The 24,983-nt window shown below is 38.5% G+C and overlaps 2 protein-coding genes across 4 annotated transcripts; one reads left to right on the forward strand and one right to left on the reverse strand.

Annotated features, from left to right (window-relative positions):
* Positions 1-493: 493 nt before the first annotated feature.
* Positions 494-7,420, reverse strand: LOC117393857 (tryptophan 5-hydroxylase 1-like). Of its 2 annotated transcripts, XM_033991866.2 has the most exons (11): positions 7,242-7,420; positions 6,475-6,624; positions 5,980-6,160; positions 5,806-5,906; positions 5,668-5,735; positions 4,780-4,976; positions 3,975-4,110; positions 3,179-3,305; positions 2,561-2,656; positions 1,785-1,918; positions 494-1,700 (listed from the first exon to the last, which is right to left on the reverse strand). In XM_033991866.2, exons 1-11 carry the CDS (start codon positions 7,326-7,328, stop codon positions 1,526-1,528), a joined length of 1,452 nt encoding a protein of 483 aa, XP_033847757.1. In that variant the 5' UTR covers positions 7,329-7,420; the 3' UTR covers positions 494-1,525. The 2 variants fall into 2 exon arrangements, with proteins under 2 accessions (XP_033847757.1, XP_055086361.1); XM_055230386.1 differs by lacking the exon at positions 6,475-6,624 and having other exon boundaries at positions 810-1,700.
* Positions 7,421-12,651: 5,231 nt separating this feature from the next.
* LOC117386888 (AP-2 complex subunit alpha-2) lies at positions 12,652-24,821 on the forward strand. Of its 2 annotated transcripts, XM_055231149.1 has the most exons (23): positions 12,652-12,859; positions 15,197-15,265; positions 16,489-16,631; positions 16,710-16,903; positions 17,326-17,455; positions 17,940-18,041; positions 18,133-18,241; positions 18,332-18,482; positions 18,727-18,895; positions 19,536-19,673; positions 19,750-19,932; positions 20,780-20,877; positions 20,953-21,184; positions 22,038-22,217; positions 22,367-22,456; positions 22,564-22,700; positions 22,775-22,857; positions 22,959-23,047; positions 23,147-23,271; positions 23,346-23,462; positions 23,537-23,606; positions 23,751-23,885; positions 23,967-24,821. In XM_055231149.1, exons 1-23 carry the CDS (start codon positions 12,793-12,795, stop codon positions 24,042-24,044), a joined length of 2,889 nt encoding a protein of 962 aa, XP_055087124.1. In that variant the 5' UTR covers positions 12,652-12,792; the 3' UTR covers positions 24,045-24,821. The 2 variants fall into 2 exon arrangements, with proteins under 2 accessions (XP_055087124.1, XP_055087125.1); XM_055231150.1 differs by lacking the exon at positions 22,367-22,456 and having other exon boundaries at positions 12,653-12,859.
* The last annotated feature ends 162 nt before the right edge of the window (positions 24,822-24,983 follow it).

The following is a 24,983-nucleotide window of genomic DNA, read 5'->3' on the forward strand; positions in this document are numbered from 1 at the left end:
AGATTTAACTTTGGCTTTTAATATGGACCTTTTGAACAACAACTAAATGTAAAGCAACATTGTGGCATTAAGGCTATAAGATGGTTTGTCAGCCAGAAGTGCACTGTTATAGAATAGCCAGTACTACTATATACTTGAATAATGATTGGAATTTGCTTATGCTCTGTAGTAGTAGTAGCAGTAGTAGTAGTAGTAGTAGCAGTAGTAGCAGTAGTGGTGGTCAATAGTGTTTGAAGAACGTAGCCACCAGCCTGACCTCTGGAGGGCACTGTACACCCAGCAGGCCTATGTAACAGTTCACAGTTATAGATTAGGAGGTCTACTTTACACTGCTTGTTCTTTCCCCAGAGGATGTAGGGACCACATCATCAGGCAAAAGTTCACCATAATTTAAAAGTTTTAAGCAAAAGTTCAGCTCTTCAACCCTGAAACATACACAACTCATTATACATACATTGTATGCTTTCCAATAAAAAAACACAACAACACATCAACATTAGTAACAACAGAATTTTATTACTGCAAGGCCTTCATAATAAATATAGGGGAAAGTGGGTCACTTCAGTTTGGAGCTCAGACCAGTCACACAGACAGTATGTAAGCAACAGGATTGGCATCATCCACATTAAGCCTTTCTCTATCCAATTAACAGACGGACAGTTGAGTCTCGTTGTGTAACTCTCAAAGAAAGCATGTTCCAACAATAAAAAACAAACAAACAAACATAAACTTACTTACTTACTTTACAAAGTAATTTCAAAACAATCCAAACCAAAATCCGTCACTACAGATCCTTTAAAACCCTGGTAGATGTTACATATTGACACTTAACAATTAAAAAAAGAACAACTAAGCAGAGAATTAAAAAGATGAGTACTGTGTAGCACTAGTAGTTCTTGGAAATAAAACAGTATCTCAAGCATGTCGCAAATGTCCTCTATGCAAGCACTGACATTCCACAATCCACATGTGTGATTGTTGGCGTCTTTCATATCTATTACATTGGTGAAGAGTTTGACTAAGAGTTTGACTTAACACAAAGACATTCTCAAGCTCAGTCCCATCTTACAGAGCACAACAAAATGACCATTGTATACATTTTAGACAATACCCTTCCAGAGGGAGATAGTACTCAGTTACATTTACTTGAGAGTGACTTTTTGGAGAAATTGTACTTTTTAGAGTAGTTGTCTCACACCATACTCTTCTTGCATATTATTTTGTTTACAATATTCTTACTTGAGTAAAAGTCGTGGCTATTTTTCCCATGGTGAGTAAATCTGCTTTTTGGCTTTTTGGTATTTTTGTGTCTATTCTTTAGAAATACCATAATCTCTGCATTATTTAATATTTCGTCTATCTGATTACATTAGTTCATAAATTCAGTAAAATCAATTTTAGATATATTTTATGCATTACGCTACCCGCCGCTTTCTCTTTTCTCCAGTACATCTGAAGCATATTACTCTAACATGAGGCCCAAGGCACCTCCTCCCCTCCCCCGCTCTACTAGAGACAGGACAGGTCATGCTCTCAGATGTTTGTTCAGTCTGTTCAAAGCGTCCTCCACTATGTCCAGCTCATGTCGGATGTCCTTCACCATGCTGTTGATGCTGTTGGTGTCCTTCAGCACATCCACACTCTGGGTATAAGGATTGTACCTCAATGAGAATGGACGCCGGATGGTCTTTGCAAACTCCCTAAAAAAATACCATGAATTTAAACATGTAATTGGTTTTATTATATGCATTAGATTGTTAGACCTATTTGTTAGTTATGCTGACCTCATTTTGTCTTTTGCCTCCTCAAAACTCTCTGAAACAAAGTAGACATCTTGGAATGTGGTTATCTTGCACTCCTGATTGCAGGTCACCACAGGGTCAAATGGGAGGATATGGGCTTTGCCAGACAAAGCATGCTGGTGGTAAAACAGTATTAGATTACCAAAGTTAAGACATACACAACTTTATTCCATACGGTGTCACAACATGACGCTCTAATCAAACTGAGCAATGCACCTGTATATATGCAAATTTTTGGATCCAAAGAAGAATAAAGGATAACTGCTGAAAATGTCTCCCTTTGGTGTTTCTCACAGCTGTAAATGGTCACATTTTTATATAGCTCCTTTCTCCCTTAAAGGCACTCAATCGCTTTTACATCAAGAAACCTCTCACTTCACACATTCATACACCAGTGTACGCAGATACTGGGGGCAAGGTGGGTTAAGTGTTTTCATCTGCGGGAGCTGGAATCGCAATGCCAACCTGAGGGTCAGTGGATCTGACCACTCAACTAATGAGGTTTATGTCGAGAGTGGGATTTGAACCACCAACCTTCAGATCTGTGGGCAAATACTTGTGTTGCTTTAAATGTTCTTCTGAAGTAGGACAAAAGAATTTGCGATATGCATTATAAATGTGAAATTAGCATAAAAAGAAAGAATACAGCATGATTTATATATATATATATATATATATATATATATATATATATATATATATATATATATATATATATATATATATATATATATATATAAATTATTTTTATTTTTTACCTTAAGCTCACTGCCAGATGAAAGAAGTCCAGCCCCATACGCCCTGAGCCTGTCGTTCTGTTTACATAGACCAAATTCCACTGTGAAAAAGTAACACTGCAACACAACACAAGAGACAAGTTTAAAACAATATTTTCATGCCTGACATCATTGTATAGTTCAAAATGTATACACTATTGGATAGATTTTCATCAATGTGATCATCAAACTATATTCGGTATTTGATATTTATTGCTGCAACAACTATCAAGTTGACCATCCCAACAGGAACAATTTTAAAACATTTCAGGAAGAATAACTAAAGAAGAAGCTATCACTGGTGTTGTACAGACGTTTTCTGGTGGTAAATACCCTGATATTGATTAGCTTATCAAAACACTGATATTACATGAGTTCAGCCCAGGAGATAGCTCTTGTATAAACGTTTAATAAGTGACTAATTTCAGACATGATTCCATCCTGGTGTCAACTTTTTAGTCCTGTTTGTGTTGCAGGTAAAATTTAGCATTGTCCTGGTTTAGGGTAATTTTCGTTGTTAACATAACAGCCTAATATTTCATGAGGTGATAAGTTTGTGAATCCTTGATCTCTGGTGTATGTGTTGAGGGGGTTTCTCACAGTGGCCAGTTTCTGTACAGCGTCGTCAGAGGCTCCTAGTGAAGCCAGCCCGATCTCCTGAGAGAACTGAGCAAAGCTGGGCTCAGCCAGCAGAGGCACGTGACCCAGTAGCTCATGGCAAGTGTCTCTGTAATGGACAATCATATTAATGACTCCACACTAACGTCAGACAGTACTATTCCTGGGCTAGTATTAGGTCCTAAATAGTGCGACTTGGAGATAATTGGAACATAACTTGCTGTCTAAAATGTAGCTTGTATTTGGTCAAAGTTTGGTTCATTTCAAATATCTTAGTTTATGCATGCCTTGTTGATCTTCTTTTATATTTTACTATTTTTACTATTACTACTCATTACACAGTATCACCGATTTTGATCACTGACAAAAACATTTTTCTGAATTTGAAAAAGGTCCAACTGGATTTGTCATGAGCAGTGATATTTTTACATACACAGCAACAAACGTGTAGATTACAGCTAAAACAATTATTTATTTTAATATTTTTTTTATTTGGAAACAACAGTATATTTGCCCTTTTTGTTTTAAACTTTAAAGAAAAAATATATATATACTGTCCCTCTTTGTCAAACAATTACTTCTTTCTATGAGGAAACTTTGTTTTAACTTTTCATGTAATTTCACTATCAAGTATCATTCAACACCCATTATGTACATTTGGATATAGGCCTTTATTTTTTTCAAGAATTAAGTCAGTAGAACTCTTAATACACATTTAAGCAATAATTTTGTTTCAAATGTCATGCCCTTTAGATCCTCTGTCCTGTTGTGTACTCACGGTTCTGGGGTGTACAGTGGCTCTGAGCTGTGGCGGATATACTGTGTACAGTGGAATACTCTGAAGGCCAGACCTGCCAGAAAGTCTCTGGGTGAAAGGTAACCAGCCACTGGCCTTATGATGAAGCCCGAACGCTCTGTCATAAACATGGAACACAACATGCATCAAGTGTTTAAAGAGTCAAAAGGTACAGCAACAACCTATATTATTTTCAGTAAATATTTACAATTTACATGACAGTATTATATACAATTTACTCAGTATTTTGGCACTGTGGGCATTAAGGAGAGTTCAGTAGCCTGTTAATCACAAAACTGGGATAAATACTGGAAATATCAACACTCTTAGTCAACAAAAAACTCACATTTTAGTCAGTTTTAGTGATTATGATGTGCATGTGTGTAAACTACAATATACTTATAAATAGGTCTTCTTTCGTACATTCAAGATAGATGAGTTTCATTTTCTTGTAAATAGATTTTCTGAGATCTTGTATTCTCTATGTTAGCCAATTAAGTGTTAAACTTCAGTCTAAACCTATGTGGTCAGTAGAATAACTGAAGTGTCATGTGTTATCTTTGTTCTATTCCTGAATCATCATTATTCATGATTATGTCAATTGACTGAAGAAAATAAAGTAACAAACTAACATCACATTAATGATTAACCCTATTCTTGCAAAATCTAATTTTTCCAAGTAAAAAAACAAAACAAAGCAAAGCAACATTTGAATGTATCTATTGCGATGACTCACAAATTAATAAATAACCCATTTCATTCAAAAACATACACTTTGTCCCATTACCTTTGAGGAAGTTCGACACGTCCTCCAGCTGGGGTATGTTGTCCTCGGTGTAGTTGCAGTGTTTGGTCAGCAGGGGCAGGTTCTTCAGATACTCCTTACAGGCGTGAGTGGGGTAGAGCTTATTGAGCTCTCTGAACACCACTCCCCAGGTACCCACCTCCTCAGCTGTGAAGTCGATGTGTGGAATAGGCTCCCCACTGGCAACACAAAGGCTAGTTAGATTTACCGAACCCATAAAAGAGTTTTCCTCTCCGGCACAGCATCCTAATGTGCTTTCTGTTCTTTACAAAGGATCAGCCCAGTCCCTGTTGATTTGAGTTAGCTTTCCAGAGGGGAGAGCAAATGACCACAGAATGAACCACCTTTGATTGCAATTGGATTCTCAGTGCTGGTTCACAACAAGAAACAAAGCATTGAAAATACACTGTCCAAATAAAAGACAATGATGTTGATTCAAGCTTTAAGAACAGTTTGGCTCCAATCAACTTTCTTTTGATTAAATAACTACTACTAATTTAACAAATCCAGTGAGACAACTTTATATAATTTATTTATAAATTATCTTAGAAATTTACAGAGAACAAAAAATAAACAGTCTCAATGAGGTCCAACACATAATATGAGACCTAAAAAGGAAAACATTGTGACATGTGATTTTTACATTTTAACATGAAATATTTCAGTGTTTTCAAATGTTAATGCTCTTGCATATTTTTTTAAGGTTAAGATTAAGTTAGACTTTATTGTGTCTCTAGGCACAATATCTGTCTTCATTTCCCAGATCTTTCAATGCCACTAGAGTAGGGGTAGTGGGTGACACATTGCACCACCTGCCCACCAAGTCCTTAGCCAAACTACATGCTGTGGTAGAGTCAATAAGATACTCACTGTTTGTAGCTCATGGCCAAGTCTGCAAAATATTTCCTTCTTTTACGATATATGTTGTCTTTGAAACCCTGTAAAAGAAAAGAATATATCATTGATTTTTTTAGTTCACTGTCAACTTTAAATATTTTTATCACTTACTGGGTGATCTGCATCCAAGTCTGACCCATACATCAGAACTCTGTTTGCACATAGATCCAAGTCGCTGATCTTTATTGGAAACCAGGGCACTTCAGACATCACTGGGCAGCAAACCATACAGTACACAATTTACCAACTAAAATATTTATCGTAAATATTATAATAATAACATACCATCTTCAGACAGACCAGATTCAGATGGATAAACATCGACAATTTCTGCATGTTTTTTCAGAAGTTGAGTTAGCTCTTTCATTTGAATGTGGTCGCTGTCACAGTCAACAAAAATCTCAAAATCAGAGTTCCTTCTTCTGGATTTTCGAGACTCTATATGGACCAGGTTTACGTGCTTGTCCTGCAAATTAACCAAAATATTAATAACATATTTATAACATGACACACACTCAAGTAATATCTGTTGAATTAGGGCTGCACAATATATATATATATCAATCCAATTGAGCCTATACAAATGTTCTGAAATGCATAGGATTTTTGTTTATCAGTTTGTTTTCTTTCTTGTTAATGAAGACAGTCCTATTATTAAACATATATCGGAAAGCGAATCACAATCGCAATACTTCGTGCAGCCCTATGTTGAAATAATATGAATTAATATGAGACAACACATCACTAACACAACACTTAGATTTCTAACCTAAAGCTTACTTGGAAAAATTTTAGAGCCTTAATAAGTCCCCCAACTTCATTTTTTAGCGAGAATAGGATGGTAGATCCACTTTTGTCAGAGCTTGAAGCCCTTCTAGATGCTGCGCTCCATTTGTCCTTTTTCTCATTACTGACATCAAGTTTATGCATCTAAAAACACAACCATAACGCATGTGTCATAAAGTTACAGTTACAGACCATGTTGGCCTATACATTTGGCTTATTGTAGTGACATAATATAAACTTTGGACGCTCTTAAATCAGCTTTGGTAGTCCCAGTGTAATCCCTGTGTACGATAACAGATTACAAGGAATAATCTGTATGCTCATTCATTTTAATGTACCTACATAAGGGTCACTTAGTTCAACTGGGCTATATTTTGAATATATTGTCACTGTAAGAGTATGCTTTACCACACACTGTCTTACACTTGTCAGGCATTGCTTCAGAAGGCAAAAAATACATAAATAACAGATGAAACAAAGAAATTTATATTTTTAAAAAGATGATGTTTTTGAACTTCTGAAAAATAAATCAACATGTTGAAAATCAATGTAAAAGTTATAGAAAAGATGACTCACCAAATATATTTCAGTGGTAGAGTTTGGAATCATGTCTTTTGTAAGTGAGAAGACTTGATTAACTTGATTAAAACTAAACTAAAACGAAATACTAAAAAGTTAGGCATAAAAGGCGAAATCACAATTTTGCAAATTGAGATAAGAATTTGTTGAATTGAAGAAGCAATATTTATTTCAATACATACCTCAGTGTTAATCTGTTCCTCATATATCGTGTCCACTGGGTCACAGTGGCGTCCATTTTGGGCTTCTTCGGCCTTGTTGGCATACATATTTCAGTCCTAATAATCCGAGTGAAGTTGACAGAGTGGGTAGCCTTAAAGTGGGCAGGAGCGGGTAGAACAGGAGTGAGCATGGACCAGTTGGCAGCAGCTCAAGCAGAGAGCCCAGGAGCTGTATTTATATGGCCGATCTGAAGGGAGGGTGTGCTGAGAGGGGGTACGCAATTATTTTAGCAAGAGACTGATTAGGACCAGGTTGGTGATTAAGAAAAGGGCTTTGACGTGACATCAGAAGCCAGGAGTGACCTTTTAAGTTGTAACCAATTTACCAAACTAAAATTCAAAGTTGGTAGCTAATAAAACAAGATCAATAGCTTTGATCATGTGAAGAACAGTAATAATGACAATTTCAGGGAATTTAAGCCTATACATTACATACATATAATGTTCAGAACATAAAAAGGCCATATACTGTACAAGCTATTGGTTGGAAGACACGCGCTCACTGTGAATGCATGCATTATGAGTGTTCTCATAATGTTGGGGGCTGAACAGCCGTGAAATAAATGAGTAATGTTCATACGGCTAATTTTCTACAATGTGGTGCCATGAGCAATATGCTTTTATTGCAAGTGTTGGAGTTTGAACTGCTGTTATGATGCTGAGAAGCACTGGGGTGTGACGTATTTTGTCAGGATTATTAGCAGGAGGTAGACCACACCACACAAATACTTTTATAATGGTGCCAGAGCTGGGTCTAAGTAAAGCCCAGTTTGCAAGGGCTCAGCAATTTCCATGCCTCCCGGTGACATGCCTGTTCTCTCTAATTCTTAATGGCCTCTAACATTGCCATCAGATATTATCATTGCGACAGTGTCAATCTGATATTATGTATGTATTTTTGACCCGTACCATAAGTTTCTTGGTTGCATAGTGGTGGCAATTTGAGCATTGCAAAGATGTAGCTGTATGGTGTTTCAAAAGATGATCTTTATAGTTTTGTATGTTAACCTTTTTAAAACTATTATGGGCCCTTGCCAGTAATGAGGTGTATTGTTTTATAAAATGGACATCATGAGAATGTTCGGGCCCCTATAGGAGAGGAGACAAGCTACTTTTGGCATAAACTCACAAAATTCAGAACAGTGACAGGTCCATGAGACAAGCCTAAAATGAATTGAAACACTGCTCTATGATGAACAGGAAGTCAGCCATGTTGAATAAAAAATGTGTCACTGTTTGACTGTGTGTTTATAAAATGTATCTAGTCCTTGGTTTGTGGTCCAAATGAGCTCAGATTTGACATGCCACATCAAAAGTTATCAATTTTTTTGGTGGGATGTTTTTACGGTTTCTAAGTAACTAATGTAACTATGGTTCTATGAATCAGGGATGCAAAGTGATTGAAAATTGACACATTGATATTATTTAGGTCCCTCCAGACAAAAAGGTCAATTACACCACACTGAGCAACTGTAGGGAAGGCAGAATGGCATCCCGGGCAGTCACATACAGAGGTGGCTTTAATTTACTCTTTTGTTGTTGTCCCAGTTCATAATAATGTCAACTGGACTGATTGTCCTAATTTTGTGTTTTGTGTGTGTGTTTTTGTTTTGTTTTGTTTTTTAGACAACTGGTAGTCCCTCTTTGGCCCTCAATGTAGATCTCACCTTTAAAACAAAGAGAATTACTTAAATTATGATGCTTTGAACCCAAACAAACAGACTTCAGATTATACAATGTTTGTATGATGTATTATGATTAGCCTGAATCTCTTGTAACAACAAATTGAATGTCTTGTGTAATGTTTGTAAGATGTTTAAAGAATTGTTCTGAGTCATTCTAAAATTCTGACTAAAAATACCTTTCCTTAGAATGTAATGGTCGCCGTGTTCTAACCCCACACATTTTACCCATTTAAGCGAAATGCTATAAAAACAAAAGTAATTGTGTCTTGATCATTACAGTCAAAGTGATGAATCATGATTACAGAGACAGGAAGTCTTGTTGCTAATTCTCCTAGTGTGAGTGGTGAAGGCTCTCGAGGCCTGGCCGCTCTAAAAGACATTTACAGCCGGATATGAGCTGCTGCCTCCCTCGGAGAACAAAACAAATGATGCAGGTTCAGAAGAAACTAGTTCTGGGTTGCAGGATTTGGTGATTAGTAAATCTGACCTTGGTGAAGCTCTGCTCCTTTGAGAGGCTTAATGAAAAGCAATCTCAGAGTGAGATCCATCTGCCCTGTCTTTATAAAATTAGACTACCTTTTATGGACCACACAGATTGGGTTTTCTATTCTACCAGTCATGACACACTCCCAAAGACTTGTCAATGAATCTTTAGATGCACAAACTTACTTATAATACAGCCAGATTTCTTACTTAAATGGTTTCTTAAAAATGCAGTGTCGCATTTCAAAATATGTCATTAAACTCTATCTTGCATTCATCCAATTACAGGTGTTACTATGAGCAAGACAGATATGACTTGTCACTTGGCCTTGTGGCATCTCCTCGCTGGGTCCGAAGAGATAGTTAAGTTTAATGCTATTCTTCAACCATAAATGTTATACCCGTCTTCATGGTGCGATTCAAACTAACCTCCTCTTTAAATGATGAGGTTGCATAGGCTATAAGGTTGGTCTGGGCTTCAAAGGTTCACCAAAATGTACCTCGAGTGTAGGCTTCTGGCAGTTGACAGCATAGTTTTGGTTTCTCTTCCCACTGTCTATAAGTCTATAATTGACAAAATTTTACATGCAATACCATAATACAATTGTGGTTCTTGCACCACTCTTTACAATATGATTTAGCTTTTCATATTTTTGGTTTATTCTTTTGAAATAGCCTACCTCATTTTGTGCATTATTTAAGGTTTTGTCCTCACAATTAAATAACTTCAGAGATTATTATTAATTATAAAGAAGATGTTATGTCCATACAGTTATTTTCACAATATTCTTATTTGAGTAGTAGTATCTCCAAATACTGTTTGCCTTTTCTTGAGTCATTTCTTGGAGTAGGCTACTAGCCTGCTTTGTCCACCCCACTATCACAGACATGTCAGACTCAGGTCCGTGAGCCAAATTTGGCCCTTGTTAAAATTAGATTTGGCACGCGAGATCATGTCAAATATGTATTAGAGCTGGCCCGCCGACTGTGCGCCAGTGTAGCGCATGCACCTCTAATACTTCGAATCCCAGGATGCTTTGCAAATGTGTTGGCACCAGCTCCCACCACTTCTGTTGATACTTATTAGCATTTGCTAACTGTCGCCTCACTCAAATTGAATCCACCCCTTCTGAAAAACATGCAGATGTTGTTGAAATTTTTCATTATATATTTAGTTTGGCCCACGACTTAGTCACAGTTTTTAAATTTGACCCTCTGTGAATTTGAGTTTGACACCCCTGTACTATCAGATACGCTATGAAAATAGTGTTAATATTTTGACATTCAAGTCTTAATTTACTGAGAATAGTGTCAGCCAGAAAAAAGACGCAATTTTACCAAAAGTAAAGTCAACAAAAGATTTTGGGGTCGACACCGAATCAAAGCGAACACAGACTGCAAAAGACTTGCGCTTTGATGAGTTAAAAGCTTATCCAAATGCCCATAAAGGAGGTCAAACTTTGAAATGCTGACATTTATACGTCCCATATGTCTGTAAGTTATTAAACAGATCACAACCGCAGTTTAGCAGCCACCTCTCAGCTTGTACGCATCAGTCACAAACTGAGGAGTCTCAGGGCAATTTTTACACATACTCCACTAAACAGGTGGAGGAGTCTCTTTACCCATACTCCACTAAACAGGTGGAGGAGTCTCTTTACCCATACTCCGCTTCGCTTCTCTACTATTCTAGCCGTGGGGCACTTTGCACATCGTTGCTCATTGTGGATAACTTTAGTCCCTCGTTATAGGTTTGTGGAGCTGTGCGCACTGGGCAGTTTAACGCACCGACTATAATGTATTCTAATCCCTATTGCCACTGCGTTGTGCTGTTTCTGTCTCCAGATGTGTCGGCCTACAGTTTAGTGCAATGCACAGAGCTGAAACTGGTGCGAGTCCCTGATCCCGAATTCTTTATACGGAATCGACCACAGCATACTGTCTGCGCTATTCTCCTGTACAGGATCTGGAACACTGCGTCCGCCCCGTATCCGTGAAAGGTACAGACTGCGTAAACTTGAGCTGCCACTGCCTGGGTGCGCACGGCTCCACAAGGCCGTAAGCACGTGTAAGGCTCAAATCCAAGGGAACGGATTTTCCTCCATCTTGGTGAAGAATCGTTGTGCCCGAATGCATTGACATTAAATCAAAAATACCCTTTTTGTCTATTCTCCAAAGACACCTCTTGAAACATTTCAATGAACGGCAATTCCAAAGATTAATGGTGAAAATCACGCCAACACTCCTTCACCTGTATTTGGCTGTGGATCGGAAGCCCAGGGAAATAAGTAAAGACTTTTGGACCAAACCCGGGAAGTGACACGCGTACAATCACGCACAGAGGGGAAAGCGTGGAGTAGCCAGTCCAAACGTGAGGAGAACAATGAGCGAGAGCCTTCAGTGATTACAAACTATAGGAAAGTCGCGTATTGTGCTATTTTGACACAGCGGAGAGCAGCACAGACGTCTTGGTTTCATCAAGTGTCAAATTACCAAAGTTAAGCTTGCAGACAAAATAACTGCAAAAACACTGTCAAAATGTTATGTATTTTGGTCTGTATGTTGGCCTTGTCCTTCCCAGAACCACTTGAGAAATGCCCTCTGCATACAGCCATAACAACAGCGTAGGGTACTGTCATTTACTTTAAATCCAATCACAGCCATTTGATATATAATACAAAAATTATATATAATCACATAATCCACATCTGTTGACATATTTGCTCGCCAGCGCTAAACCACTCAAACTCTTTACACCCGCCTAACACTGCTTCTGATTGATCTTTTTTTCCCCTGTTTATCTGTATTTTAGCTAATCACCGTCAAACTCATGCCTCGTCTTACTTCCGGTTACGTCCCAAAACAAAGACAAAAACTTAGTAACGTCTCTAGGCTCCCGTTGTCATGACGACAGTGCCAGGGAAAGTTCAATAGTTTGGATTTGAGGAAGTAGTGGGAAGGCAAAAATTCAGGAAACGAACGAACATAATAAAACACTCTGTAAATTGTAAGTTCTTGGTGCGGACTTTCAGGTGTTAATCAACTCTTTCAGATATGGATGTATTAAATATGAATTTAAGATATGCCTCAGTTTAGCCAATGTTGTGCAGAAGACAGCCCTCTAGCGGCGATGTGCGGAGCTGCGCGCACGAGCCGCCGAACGCCTCTCGCTCCCGCCCGCCTCGGTCTGTCTGGTTCACGTCTCCGTCACTTTTCCAGCGGGGCACCCAGGACTACACTCTCTGCGCCTGCCTGCTAGCTAGTTAGCGGTACACACACACACACACAAAGTTGTTTCACGTTGCTCATACCACGCTGAAGACGACACTTTTTGCGAGATCAACATGCCAGCGGTGTCTAAAGGGGACGGGATGCGTGGCCTGGCTGTCTTCATCTCTGATATCAGGAACTGTAAGTAGTTTTGTGTTTATTACTCTCTTATTTCTCCTCATACTTCTTCACCTCGTTTGTCTTTAAGTTACTTTACGTATTCACATCGAACATGCGCGTCCTTTCAGAGTCTGACAATCACGTGTAAAGCGAGTAATTGCAGTTCAGGTCGAATTTAAGTGATGAAATATGGACAGAGTTTTGACAGCCCACAGCTGGTTAGCCTACACCAGCAAATTAGGCTAACTACTACTAGCTCTCTGATGCTAACGTCATGTGGAAGGGCGTGGACCGCACACTCAATGAAAGATAACGCGCTTATAACTGTCATATTTTGGACTTAGTTGGAATTTAAGAAATAGTTTAGGTTTAAAAATGATTGGTGCGTTTGTGGGAAGGTTCATTGAAAAGTACGAATAAGTTTTGGTAGTGAGTCTTTCATTCAAAACCAAAGGGACAGAAGGTAAACAACTGGGGTAGGCAGCTGGCTATGTGAGCTACACCTCTCCCATCTGCAACAAATTATGAGAAAGTAGGTTTTTTTTCTATTCTGTTATAAGCATACAACAAAGAAGACGTGTTTTAAAAATGCCTATATTAATTATGAATGTTTTTTTTTTTTTTTTTTTTTTTTTTTTTTTTTTTGCATAAAGCATGTTAAATAGCCTAGATTGGGTTATATTTCATACCATGTTGACAATATATGGATAAGACAAAACGGTAAAACCACCCACTCCATACACTTACTCATTTGTCCTCTTGGTCTCTCAGATCCTTAAGGCACTTTATTCTGTGTTTATTATAGGTTTCATACACCAGCCAGTAATAATGTTATATCTAATCTCCCCTAATGACAGCTTGTGGCTCCCAGGCCTTTTCTCCCACTACTACAAACCATTTATTTTCCTAATACCATAAATATGTTACACAAAGAAAGCATACCGTTTCTCATATCAAACAGGAACTTAACCATATTGTTTATACAAAATATTGGCTCATACTTGGAAGTTGGATGTTCTGCAGTTTGCTACCTTGTTTATGAATATTAAGGAAGTCGGTATCAAATTTTTACTAAATGTGGATTATTAGCATTAACACTATACAAAAAATACATTTATTCATTTGATTGCATATTTATACAACAGATTTAAATCTTTTTTTTTTTTTCAATTAAGATTACATTTGCAATTTATGTTTAATAATATAATACTGTTCAAACTCAAAGTTCACATTTTAAACACATCCAGAAGAATTGACAAACTAATACAAGAATCACATTTCAGAACATGTTTGTACAGATCTAATCTACAGGGTTAGCAGTTTTTTTTATGCAGAAAAAGACAGGTTATTTTGTTCTACCGATGCAATTTAAACTAGATTTTTATTTATTTTTTCCATATTATGTCATTTAAATTACTACAAACTCACTTACAGTCCTTTTTTTAATCGTGAGCTTATAAGAGAGCAGTTTAGTCATGTTGTGTTCCAATAAAGCACTGTATGCATTCTTTAGGCATCACGTCAGCCAAAACTATATATTGGCCTCTGCAAGAGATTTAAGGCCAATAGCCAATTCATTAAAAAGTGCAAAGTGCAGCACATGTTACATCATCTGCTGCAGCAGAGATGAGATCCTGTGGTCCCCAAACCAGCCCCCTTCCGGCCTCTGACTGCACCTAGAAAATCTGTCCATAAATACAATAAACAGGACTGATGACAAAGGGTCGGGTGGAGTCCAACTTTCACTGGTAACAGGTCTGACTTACTGCTGGCAATATGAACACAGCTCCTGATCTGGTCATACAGGGACCAGACAACCTGTAGCAAAGGGCCCCAGATCCCATACTCCCAGAGCACTCGATGGAGGGTATTGAGCTGGTCCAGTGTTCCGTCAAGGTCAGCGGCTCTCCACCCACACTGAAAATGGTGTTGGTGAAGCACTGCTTCCCCCTCCTGAGGCGCAGGACAGTTTGCCAGAATTTCTTTGAGGCCGGCCAATAGTCCTCGTCCATGGCCCCCACAAATTCCTCCCAACCCCAAGTTTTTGCCTCTGCAACTGCAAGAGCTGCGGCACCTGGAGAGGGGTGGCCTATCACCCCTCTCCAGGTGTTGGGGGTGGGCGTTAAAGCTCAGTAGAACAATGTCCCGGATTGGTGCGCTTGGAGGAAATTATTGTACTTGCTTACTTAATTATTATACTTAATAATTAATAAAAAATATACTTAATAATTAAAAAAATATTGAATTTTCTGTCATTTGCTAATTGCGTCCATTCAAATTGTAATTAATCTTGCAGCTCTACATTGTAGTTGTAATTGAATATTGCATAAGCGTATCATGTTTTGTACTTTTTGGCAGGCAAAAGTAAAGAAGCTGAGATCAAGAGGATAAACAAAGAACTTGCCAATATCCGTTCAAAGTTTAAAGGTAAGCCTGTGATGGATGATTTTAGGACATTTTAGGACACTTCAGACCTGTTATGCTTACATGGACATGGTGTGCCATGTTGTTTTTAAAAGTTCAAATGCATCACTCCTGTGTCTCTGCCACCTGTTACAGTCAGTCTAAAATTAGTTTGCAGGCCTGTTCCCATTGCACTGACCATACTGATCTCCCTGATATCCTCTCCTTTATTGCGTCCAGACATCAATTTCCTTTGCCACGCAATGGTCCAAATTTCATAGTGGCTTTATATCACTGAATACGTATGTCCAATGGATACCTGAAGACTTGTCCATATCACTGTTTCAGAATCATAGTGGGATTCATATTACTATTTTACAAGTGGATCACAAAGTACATATGTGGTTGTGGTGGCTGATAGTGCTGAGTCAGTTCCAGGCTTCAGTTCAAGGCAAACAAACGGAAACATGCTCTTCTTCCTGACTACAACTTCTCAACCATTTAGAAAATGCACACTCAGAACAACTGGCTGATATTACTTCGAGGTTAAATCAGGATACATTTTGGCATAGTAACTCTCCTCTAGTGTTGTAGCCTTTCTTTTTAAACCTTTTTTTTTGTTTAGTTTGGGGAATGGTTAGTATTTTTAAATGGTGTATCTTATTCTTTAGTGTCTTTTTATTGTTTGAACCACAGTCATTAGCATTGTCATCAAAACTAATAGATAAAAAGCATGCAAAGCTATATGCGAAAATACTAGAAAGTGACTTGCTGAATTGGAAAGCCTTTGAAAAAAAAAAAAAAAAAAATCTTGCACCATATGTGTTGAAAAAATTGAAACAGTTTCGCAACTGATGCATAATTGCCAACATAGCTGGAAATTTCACCACACTGATTATAATATGCACATTTCCCCTGTTCTGCACATTTTTATTATTAGGTTGGATATCTGACCAAACCCATAAAAATCAGTATCCAGTTAATATATTACATAGTTATTATATATGATTAGTCACAATTCAATTGAGTTGACCTTAAACTGCATATTGCTTTGTTTTTTCCCAAAATAATGTTGCCTTTCTCTTTTCAATAGAAAAATAATTACATTTTTCATTAAGCATATGCATTTGAATGTGTTCCCTAGAGATGCAAGCCATACATTAAATATGCAAGTATGGGTATGAATAATAGAGTATCACTTAATTCCATATGGATACGTTTCATCGATTGCTCTCATTCAAAAACAGGAGACAAGGCTCTGGATGGCTACAGCAAGAAGAAGTATGTGTGCAAGCTGCTCTTCATCTTCCTCCTGGGACATGACATTGACTTTGGACACATGGAGGCTGTTAACCTACTCAGCTCCAACAAATATACTGAGAAACAAATAGTGAGCAACATAATCTGCATGTTTTAGTATGGTATGGCAAAACAGTGGGCAATTATATCATTTTCCATGTGCTTCTAGGGTTATCTTTTCATCTCGGTGCTGGTGAACTCCAACAGTGACCTTATCCGGCTAATCAACAATGCCATTAAGAACGACCTGGGCAGCCGCAACCCCACCTTCATGAACCTGGCCCTGCACTGCATTGCTAACGTGGGCAGCAGGGAAATGGCAGAGGCCTTTGCTTCCGAAATTCCACGGATTTTAGTGGCAGGGTGTGTGCACAAATAACACATCCCCACAAATCCACCCCATTTTTTGCACAATATTTGTCTAGCTGCTGTGGCCGATAACAATCAATATCAATATTATGATTTCAAAACACATAGCAAGGCACACAAAATAGATTTATTTGAGATATAAAATAATTTGTGCATACATATAACCATATTGACATTTGCCATATGTGTTGAGTATAACCTGGAAATGACGTATTGATACGTGAAGACCGGGGCATCTATAACAAATATTGTTGCACAACCAACAACACTTTTTATATCAGACCCATATATCAATACTTGCTATGGGAAACACCTCTATCTGATGCTAGAACCAATACATTGCCCATCCTTAAAACTAGATGCATAAAAAGATTATTTTGAATATTTACTGAATATGTGTATTTTTTTTTAAACAGGGACACTATGGACAGTGTTAAGCAGAGTGCAGCTTTGTGCCTTCTCAGACTTAACAGGACATCTCCTGACCTGGTGCCTATGGGAGAGTGGACAGCACGTGTGGTCCATTTATTAAATGATCAGCATTTGGTAAGTCTTATTTTATAAAACAAGTACCAGTAGCATTTAAGCTGCAGATGTACTGCTCCTTGGCCTGATATCGACTGCTTTTTATGAGTAGATTAGCAAGGATTAACATTAGCAAAGTCTGTGCTGAAGTTGCTTTCATTGCTACAGGCCAGAGCAGTAAGCTTACACTATAAAAGATGGCCGATACTTAATGTTGTACTTAATGACTCTGTAAGCTTATATCAACTTGACACATCCTCCATGCTGTATGCAACACTGATGTCAATTATTATGGGCCTCTAAGGTACTTGGAACCGTAATGGAACTTCCACTCTGTTTATTTCCTTGTTGACTGACACACAAGTATTATACTCTAGCTGATCCACACCACATATATACATTCAGGGCAATTACTTTTGATAACTTAAAATACAGATATTGAACCAGTATCAATCATTTCACTAATTCTGTACATATTGTTTAACTTGTGTCTGTGTAATTTCAGGGGGTGGTAACAGCAGCCACGAGTCTCATAACCACTTTGGCACAGAAGAGTCCCGATGACTTCAAAACCGCCATCTCATTGGCTGTGACCCGCCTCAGTAGAGTATGTATTTTCCTATAGCTCTTACATAATACCACATTGGTGATTATATTGGAAATTAACTGGGATACATTGTATATTCTTTCTCATGCAGATAGTAACTTCAGCATGCATAGACTTACAGGACTACACATACTACTTTGTTGCTGCCCCCTGGCTGTCTGTCAAATTGTTACGTCTTCTACAGTGTTATCCCCCGCCTGGTATCAAAACAGCCCACACAATTTAAAGTGTAATTATTCCATGATTACTGTTTACTGCTTAAATAATTGTACTAATCGTTATTGATTCAGAGGACGCTGCTTTGAGAAGTCGCCTTACTGAGTGCCTGGAGACCATCCTAAATAAAGCCCAAGAGCCACCCAAGTCTAAGAAAGTGCAGCACTCCAATGCAAAGAACGCTGTACTGTTTGAAGCCATTTCTCTCATCATCCACCACGACAGGTTGGTCATATCTAAACTAAACAGCACCTGCACCAAAACAAGCCTAAATTTGAATTAATTGAGTACATTATGACTGGAATTTAACAACAAATCGCAGCACATTTAAATTTTTAAGCGTGATAAGAAAAACAATCTTCTTTTCCTGCAATTTGGATATTATCATCTTATATGTTGATGATGATTGTTTTGTTTGTTTGTTTCTACGGCCCTAATACATTTTGCTTACATGTTTTGTGGACCACAGTGAGCCCACTTTGTTGGTGCGAGCTTGTAACCAGCTGGGTCAGTTCCTGCAGCACAGAGAGACTAACCTGCGGTACCTGGCCTTGGAGAGCATGTGCACACTGGCCAGCTCTGAGTTCTCCCATGAGGCCGTCAAGACCCACATGGAGACAGTCATCAATGCCTTAAAGGTGAGATAAGCACTGCTGCTTTATACTGAGCAACTGTTTTTTTATTGTTATTATTTGTGTTCTACAAGGATTGCTCATTTCGAAACAGCAGGAGACAAAAAACAATAGACAGTACAAAAACACTGAAGAACATTTTTCAAATGCATCAGTGATGATGATTGCAGTATTTTGATGTAGTGTTGGATACTTCTGTTGTACTGCCATCTTGTGGTGTTAAAAGGCAGTTCCAGCAAATACTTAAAATAGTTGACACAATGCACAATAACCTTGATAACCTTATCCTTTAAACTTTAAAATCTCTTTGGTACGTTACTGCTACATTCTAGACAAAATTCACAAAATGTTTTGTTTTGAGGTTTTTCATATAAAATTGACATACAAGTGAAGTGAGAAAGTTGCGCAATACTAAATATGTTCAAAATTTTTATTCAGCCTTTTACCAGGTTATTGAGAACACCTTCTCAATGATGACCTGGCCAAGAAGTAGCACAAGAACACTTCATAACATCCTATAGTATCACAGTATCTGTAGAATGATCTATTCTAATAATCTATTCTTATTCATAAAAGAGGTGAAGAAGTTAAATGTTGAAAAACATTTAGCCTGCATTTTGTTGAGCATGTACATTTGCCATTACAGACGGAACGAGACGTGAGCGTTCGCCAGCGTGCTGTGGACCTGCTCTATGCCATGTGCGACCGCAGCAACTCCAAGCAGATTGTGGCCGAGATGCTGAGCTACTTAGAGACAGCTGACTACTCAATCAGAGAAGAGATAGTGAGGGCTTGTATTTTACTATAAGCGTCTTCATTATTGAGTAATAAAACTAGGTATAAGTATCACTATTTCCTAGGTGCTCAAAGTGGCCATCCTGGCAGAGAAATACGCTGTTGATTACACATGGTACGTGGACACCATTCTCAACCTCATCCGTATCGCCGGAGACTACGTGAGCGAAGAGGTGTGGTACAGAGTCATACAAATCGTCATAAACAGAGATGATGTGCAGGGCTATGCAGCTAAGACTGTCTTTGAGGTGAGTGTTTGGATGCTACGTCATCAGTATTATCTGTGGTATTCTTCCTCATAAAGATGTTGTGTTTTTCAACCACCACAAATTGAACTGTGGGCCGGATGGGGTTTGTCAAAAACTTTCTGTGGTTCCTAATGCACATGAATCATTTCTATACTTGATAAGCAGTTCAGATAATGTTACAGTGTAGGAGATAAATTGAGTAAGTCATTACTATAGAGGCATAATGCATTGTGGGAAGACTAGAGGAGATTATTTGTTCTAAATCAAGCCCCATCTATGACCTAATCTCATTATTTGGAGACTTTTGGAAACATTTGTGTATATCGATTGATTAAAGTGCTCAAACTATGTACAGTCAGCTGTTTATAGCAGTTAACAGATTATCACTCATCACGCAGACTTTGTGTTTTTAACCACAGTTTGAAGTATCTGATAAGAAATCCTTGGTGCGCTGGAAAATAAATAAATAAATATACAAATTGAGTAATGTTGCTAAATTTTTCATCTTGGTTTTAGTTTATGTCATGCTAAATTTCCCTCCAAACTATTTTGACACCTGTTCTCTAGCCAGACATTTGTTTATGTACATTAAATCATCCACATTTAACCAAAATAAAAACATAGTGCTTATGGAATTTTGTAAACTCAAACTCAGTTAAGAAAGCAAATTATATCAAGCAGGACCGTGCTGAACTTGGGTGGGCAAGACTGAAATTTTACATGTGTATTTGTATTAGGTAGTACGTTTGATTCGATGGGCAAGAATTTCTTTTGGGTCTATATTGTCTATAGCTAGAGCCAACCCTGGACCAAAATAATCTTAATCTGAATTTTAAAAATTTCACAGGCACTACAGGCCCCTGCTTGCCACGAGAACCTAGTTAAAGTTGGAGGCTACATTTTAGGAGAATTTGGTAACCTGATTGCTGGTGACTCCCGCTCAAGGTAGAAATGGCTCAACTTTTTACTTGTATTGGAAAACAGTAAAATAATAGCTAATTTATTTATTTAACTCCTCAGTCCTCTAGTGCAGTTCAATCTCCTCCACTCAAAGTTCCACCTGTGCTCCGTACCGACCCGGGCCCTGCTGCTGTCCGCCTACATCAAGTTTATCAACCTGTTCCCTGAAGTAAAGGGCACCATCCAGGACGTGCTGCGCTCTGACAGTCAGCTTCGCAACGCCGATGTGGAGCTCCAGCAAAGGGCAGTGGAGTACCTGAGACTCAGCTGTATCGCCAGCACAGACATACTGGTCAGTCTGGACACACGCACACACACTGTTGGTGCATGCAAATAGATACATAAATGGAGCTATGCAGGAAAAACAGCAGCTAACTTTATCTAGTTGGAGGTTATCAAGTTATCAACTCCAGTAGATGAGGTTGTGGAACTGAAATATAAAGCCACAAAACATTAGGAAACCAAAGCTACTACTGCGAATAAATGTATTTATTTATCTATCTTTTATAGGGGGTTGTAGTCGACAAAATTAATTCTTGGTTGACTCAAGGGCCCGAGATGTGGGCGCTGACAAATGCTTTCGAAACTATTAAGTATCTCTATGATCTGACCGAATATCTCACCAAAACTGCACTTAAAAGTCCACACTCAGTTATTTTTTTTAAGTACTAGTAATCTAGTTATTCACATGTTAAAAAAAACTCCCAATTTACTCCTCTTATAATTCCAGTAAAATAATTAAATAAATCAAATAAAACATTTGATAAACAAAGAGACCTACAGCTGTGGTAATTTATTGATGTGTCTGTGCCATTTGTATACAGTAATTGTATCTCTAGACTTTATTGTACCCATAAAGAAATTTGTTCTCTGCATATAATCTGTCCTCTCACCAGTTCATATGCTGTCAAGGTCTGAGACTTATCTCCAGATCTTGGTCAGAAATTCTTAGCCAGAGGATAGGTCTCTATCGATAGCTCAATTATGGCAAAAAACATGATCATGATTATTTTACTCATTTGACTCAGTTACCTCTAACTTGTTCCAATTATCCTGTAGAGAAAGTAGTGACCTAATATATTTTACTAGTCATTTTTGGTTGTAATTCCTATCTTGTACCATTTACATATACTTTCTATTCTCAGGCCACAGTCCTAGAAGAGATGCCTCCGTTCCCAGAGAGGGAGTCTTCAATCCTGGCCAAGTTGAAGAAGAAAAAAGGTTCTATGAATGTTCCAGACATCGACGATTCGAAAAAGAACATGAATGGCAATGGAAATGTAGAGCACAACAACAACAATGAGCCCAATGAAGTCACAACCAAGGTATATGTCCGTATGTGAGTGTAGAGCAATGACAGTGCTGACCAGTCTCTCCCTCCAGCTACTATTTCTCTGTACTTGACCTGCTTCACTTTTCCTTTTCCATTCTCTCTTCCTCTCTTCTTTCTCTTTCATTCTTGTTTCCTTATCAGTCCCCTGCTGCAGTGGTGGCTGCTCTTATTCCTACCAACAGACCACGCCCTACATCTTCTAGTCCCATCATGCTCTCTGCTGGGATTATGGTATATGCACTGTACTGTGTGCTATAGCTTCATCTGTTCCTTTTGTAACAGACTCTTACTGTTTGCCTTGCTTAAAAGCAGAAATGATATAATATTTGTCTCCACAGAGTGCCTCCCACCCCTTCACAGACCTGTTAAACCTGAACTCGCCACCGGCTTCTGGAGGGGGCAGTCTGCTAGTCGATGTGTTTTCTGACTTCTCCAGCCAAGCTCCTGCTGAAATGTCTGAGGAAAACTTTTCTAGGTGCACACACATTTTATACTCTGTCCTTTACACCAAGAGTAAGGTAAAAAAAATGACATGCTTTGCTTCAAAAGGTTTGTGTGCAAGAACAATGGTGTTCTATATGAGAACCAACTACTGCAGATTGGACTCAAGTCTGAGTACAGACAGAATCTGGGTGAGTTTGATGCCACTAGCTTCTCAGTGGCTCACGCTGAAATGCTAAGAGCCTCAGACCAAAGCAGGCTCACAGATTCAGCCCTGTGATGTGTCTTTTAGGTCGAATGTATGTGTTCTATGGAAACAAGACTTCTACTCAGTTCATCAGTTTTACTTCATCAGTGAGCTGTACAGACACACTCAAAGCTCATATCCTTTAAATAAAAATGTTCTGACGGTGGCTGCTGTGACTGAACTCTGCTATAATTGAGAAAGTTAATCTTGTGTAGGCCTTAACCAGTGTCCCACAGCTGATAGTGCACGCTAAAGCAGTGGAGCCTGTGATTGAGGGAGGAGCTCAGATGCAGCAGATCTTCAACATCGAGTGTGTCTCTGATTTCACTGATGCTCCGGTGCTCAACATCCAGTTCAGGTCAGAGCACTGCATTCTCCTTTTAGCTATAAAGTTATCAGTGCCTTGTCCTCACATGTTTTTATTATGAACAGATATGGCGGAGCTCTCCAAAACATTGCTGTCAAACTCCCTGTGATGCTCAACAAGTTTTTCCAGCCCACAGACATGACATCACAAGAATTCTTCCAGCGCTGGAAACAGTTGGGAGCGTAAGAAGAAGATTTTGAATCGTTAACAATGGTGCTACTTGTATCTTTGACTAAATCTGCTTTTTTCTCTTAAGTCCTCAGCAGGAAGTTCAGAAAATATTTAAGTCTCAGCACCCTATGGACTCTGATGTTACAAAAGCCAAGGTAAGAATCAGTGTTGGTCTTTATGAACAAGATTTAGTTTAGTTTTATATGGTCTATGACACAAATTAACTTTTGTGACATCATTAAATCTGACACTAAACCTGACACTGGTGTTTGTTGTTGTTGACTTTATTGTCCATGCAGATCATAGGTTTTGGTGTTGCTCTCTTGGATGGAGTTGATCCAAATCCTGCAAACTTTGTTGGGGCAGGAGTCATCCATACAAAGACCACTCAGGTGGGCTGCCTGCTCAGACTGGAGCCCAACACACAGGCACAGGTAAATGTAAAGGTCATGTACAGCACGGTAACTCTACTGATTTGTTGAGTTTGTAATAAGTCCTTTATGTTTTGTGTGCAGATGTACCGCCTGACCCTGCGGACCAGTCGGGACTCTGTTTCTCAGAGACTCTGTGATCTCCTCTCAGAACAGTTTTAGACAGTATTTCAGCGCCTTTACTCAGCTAGTATCACTTTAGAGCAATTTATGTGTTGTACAGTGTAAAGTCTTTTTTAAGTTCATTTTAGGTTGTGTGAAACATGATTTGAAATTGAAATGTATTTTGTCTCAGCTTTACTAATGTGCCACTGCTTTAAACCTGCCTGTGTACTCACACTGTGAGCACTTTAGCCGACAGTCGGTGACAGTGCACGGAGCATCTTTGTGTTCTGAAGCTCCAATGTTTGCAACTCTTTATGTTTAAGAGGAGAGCTTTATACAGACTTGGAACAAACAAAATCAAATCAAACCAATGTTGCACGCCAAAGGGTAATGATCTCTCCCACTGAACTTGCACTTGTTAGATAGAAAATCACACCAATAGCTCACTAGACATCACATAGATTGTAAAGTACGATTCTTGTGACCGAGGCCTTTTTTTGCCACTTTATTCTGTCCATCTCAGGAGCAGGTGTAGAGCAGACTTACTGTTGATCAGTCTCGTGTTACTGCCAACTATAGAACATATTTGGATGTTCTGTGCATTAATCCAGGGTTCTGCAGATAATGAAACCACACTAAGTAGCAGCTGGTGAGTGATGTCTCCAGATGCTGGGCCTATTTCTGACACAGTGGTGCCTTTGTATTGGAAGAGGAGTCTTTACTGTCCAAGAACTGCTACACTTTTACACTAATGCCTGAATGCATCACAAAGAGCACTGCCAAACTGCTAAAGTTTCTATATTTCTATGTTTTATAAATTGTATACTTGTCTTACCTGATAAGTGTCTTGTTTTATTACACTTTAAAGAAATGGTGTTTATTGCTGTATTCTTACCTCCCCGCTTATGGGAATCTTAGAATAGTTACTCAGAACTACCGTAATTATCAAAGAGACCACAAGGTTTAAAACCTGAGAAATGCATACATTTTATTTCA

This window comes from Periophthalmus magnuspinnatus, chromosome 3 (assembly GCF_009829125.3).
Source record: "Periophthalmus magnuspinnatus isolate fPerMag1 chromosome 3, fPerMag1.2.pri, whole genome shotgun sequence".
In the NCBI taxonomy this organism is placed as follows: Eukaryota; Metazoa; Chordata; class Actinopteri; order Gobiiformes; family Gobiidae; genus Periophthalmus; species Periophthalmus magnuspinnatus.